The 2,669-nt window shown below is 26.9% G+C and overlaps 1 protein-coding gene across 1 annotated transcript in view; it reads left to right on the top strand.

Moving 5' to 3' along the window:
• LOC117170345 (ras-related protein Rab-39B) overlaps positions 1 to 2,669 on the top strand; it is a 21,923-nt gene that overhangs the window by 16,648 nt on the left and 2,606 nt on the right. The window contains exon 2 of the mRNA XM_033357085.1: positions 873 to 982. Coding sequence (XP_033212976.1) covers positions 873 to 982 — 110 coding nt within the window. The remainder of the gene's footprint in view (positions 1 to 872; positions 983 to 2,669) is intronic.

The raw sequence follows: 2,669 nt of genomic DNA, 5'->3' as shown, positions 1-2,669 counted from the left end.
GAGCTCCAAGGAGATTATGTTGAAAAATAAAAAAAAATTTACCCAAAAAAAATTGTTTTTATACTTCATTCTAAGGACTTATTGAACTACCCTCGTACCTCAAAGCCTACAGAGCTTTGAGAAACTTAATCTTCGACAATACTTAATTGAGTAGAAAATTCTGAAGATGAAGACACATATAAATACTGCGATCTAAAAGAGATCTTTTTGATAAAGTTTCTCTCAAGCATTCCAAATGCAAAGAATAAATATACGAGCGCGAAACGCGGGATTCAACCGTCGCGCGTCCTAGGCCCGCTCAAACTTGCGAGCGAAACGAGCCGCGCGCTTAGCGCGCGATGAGAATGTGCCCGCGAGGCGGGCAGATTTTTTAAAATAAGAATACTTGATTTTTGTATTTGTAGTAAATAAATAATATGTATAAAAAATGTCACTGTTTCAATTCAGGAATTTTCTAGTTCGGATATTTTATGATTCGGCAATTTTCTGTCGTAAATTGTTTCAAACCGAAATTCTCAAATTCGGTAATATTATAAACTCTTAAGGAATTTTACATTTAAGGAATTTTATTAATTTCCAATAGAAATAATTGACAGAAATACTAAAATAAAGAATTCTAGAAAACATTCTAAAAATTTATTTTTTCTTAGACGTTTTTTAAAAAGAAACTCAATCAAAAATCATCTTATCGATTAGTATTTTCAATTTTATTATTATTAACGTGTTTCGTAGAGAATTATCTGAAAACCCTACTGAATTGTATTTTATCACAAATTCCGTTTTTCTTTCTTTAGTAATGAATAAGATAAAAATTGTCGATAAAAGCTAATGTATTGAAATTATTGTAATATGTTGTTTATTGAATTTTGCAGCTCTCGGATCCGACTGTGGGAGTAGATTTCTTTGCTAGACTGATAGAAGTTAAAGATGGCACAAGAATCAAATTACAATTGTGGGACACAGCTGGTCAGGAAAGATTTAGGTAAGTAAAATTTATTTTTTATAGCAATAATTCCTATCCTAAGCTTTAGAAAACTAGTAAACTTTAACATTTTATGGGCATCTAATAAATGATTAAATATTATTTAAAATTATTAAATGATTAATTCGCAAAAATCATATTAACATAAAGTAATTAAAATATCGACCGTGATTCTTGTATCGAATGTACTAACACGCGCTTTAAAAGTGGATTAATATATTTTATTACTCTAATTTTGAGTTTGAATAGGAAATTTGTCAAAAAATCAGAAATCTCACTTAGAATACAATTAGAATACGACGAAAAAAACCTCCAAAATGAGCCCAAGAACATTGAAAAACGTTGACTATTTCGGAAGTTATTGAAAATTTAAGAAAACATCGAATTTTACACTATTTTTGCAATATCTACTTAAAAGCTAGACGAATTGGCTTCACCCTGGGCTTATTTTTAAACAGAATTTCGAAAACAATCAACCTTTTAAAGAGACATTTTTTTAGCTCGGGTATAATTAAAGCGATAAATACAACAACAAAAGACGATTTTTCTAAATGAGTCCAAATTTTTGCAGGGCAGTGTATATAATTCCACGTTATCATTTTCAATGCTCTAAAATCTAAATTAAAGAATCAATCAATGAATTGAAATTTTTTAAAATTATATCATTTAAAGCCATTTTTAGCCAGAAACACTAAAAATTGAAGAATACATTTTTTTATAAACTGAAAACTTCTTAAATTAAAAGTTAAATTATTTACATTTTAAATGTGTAAAAAATCCTTAAAATGCTTCCAAATTTTATTTGAAAATCTTGAGACATCTGCATGTTGTTTACATTTTTTTTTCAATTTCTTTTCAAATTCTGCCAAATTAAACCAATTTCCTTAGAATCTTCCACATTGATTTTTGATAATTTTGTAAATCTTTCTAAATCTTTTTGAATTTTTTCAAAGTTCTAAATATTTCTTCAAGTTCCTGGAATTTTTTTGAAGAATAATATGTGATCAATTGTTATTTATGCATCGAAGTTGAACAATTTTACTTACAAATTAAAAAATTTTTTAATAGAAAAATTTAAATGTAACGTTCAAAATTTAGCTTCTGATATTTAACTGTAATTACAGATTTTAAATGAACAGTCAGATGTTTCTAAATATTAAGTAATTCGTATTTTTCTTAATTAAAAATTTTCAAATTGAATGTTTTAACAATGGAATACTTTATATTGAAATAATATTTGAAATTTAATAAAAGCCTTCGATTATGAATGTATTATTTTAAAGTATATTTTAAAATTTGAAATAGTTTATAAAGTTTCAATCGGGCGTTTAAATTTGATTAACTAATAAGACTTAGAAACTGGAAATTCTAAAATTTCGAAATGATTTCGAATGAGCTTGTAAAGTTGATTATTATTCACTTTTTAAATCTTAAAGAACAGTTTAGTTTTAAAAATCATTATCATTTGTTTTCGATAAAGACTTACTTTCAGTATCCAACAAATACTTTGAACTCCACAACAAAAATCGTTAAGGGCATGTGACACAGCTAAATACCTATATTACCGACCACAGTTTTTCAGTCAACTGAATGTTTTTTTGAACCTAAGAACTTTTTTTGTAAATGAAATATCGAGCTGAAACTTTGGGAAATGTATTAGAGTACAATAAAGTACGTTTAGGTACTG

Source organism: Belonocnema kinseyi, chromosome 3 (genome assembly GCF_010883055.1).
Source record: "Belonocnema kinseyi isolate 2016_QV_RU_SX_M_011 chromosome 3, B_treatae_v1, whole genome shotgun sequence".
NCBI lineage: Eukaryota > Metazoa > Arthropoda > Insecta > Hymenoptera > Cynipidae > Belonocnema > Belonocnema kinseyi.
This window is presented reverse-complemented; position numbering and strand designations above follow the sequence as displayed.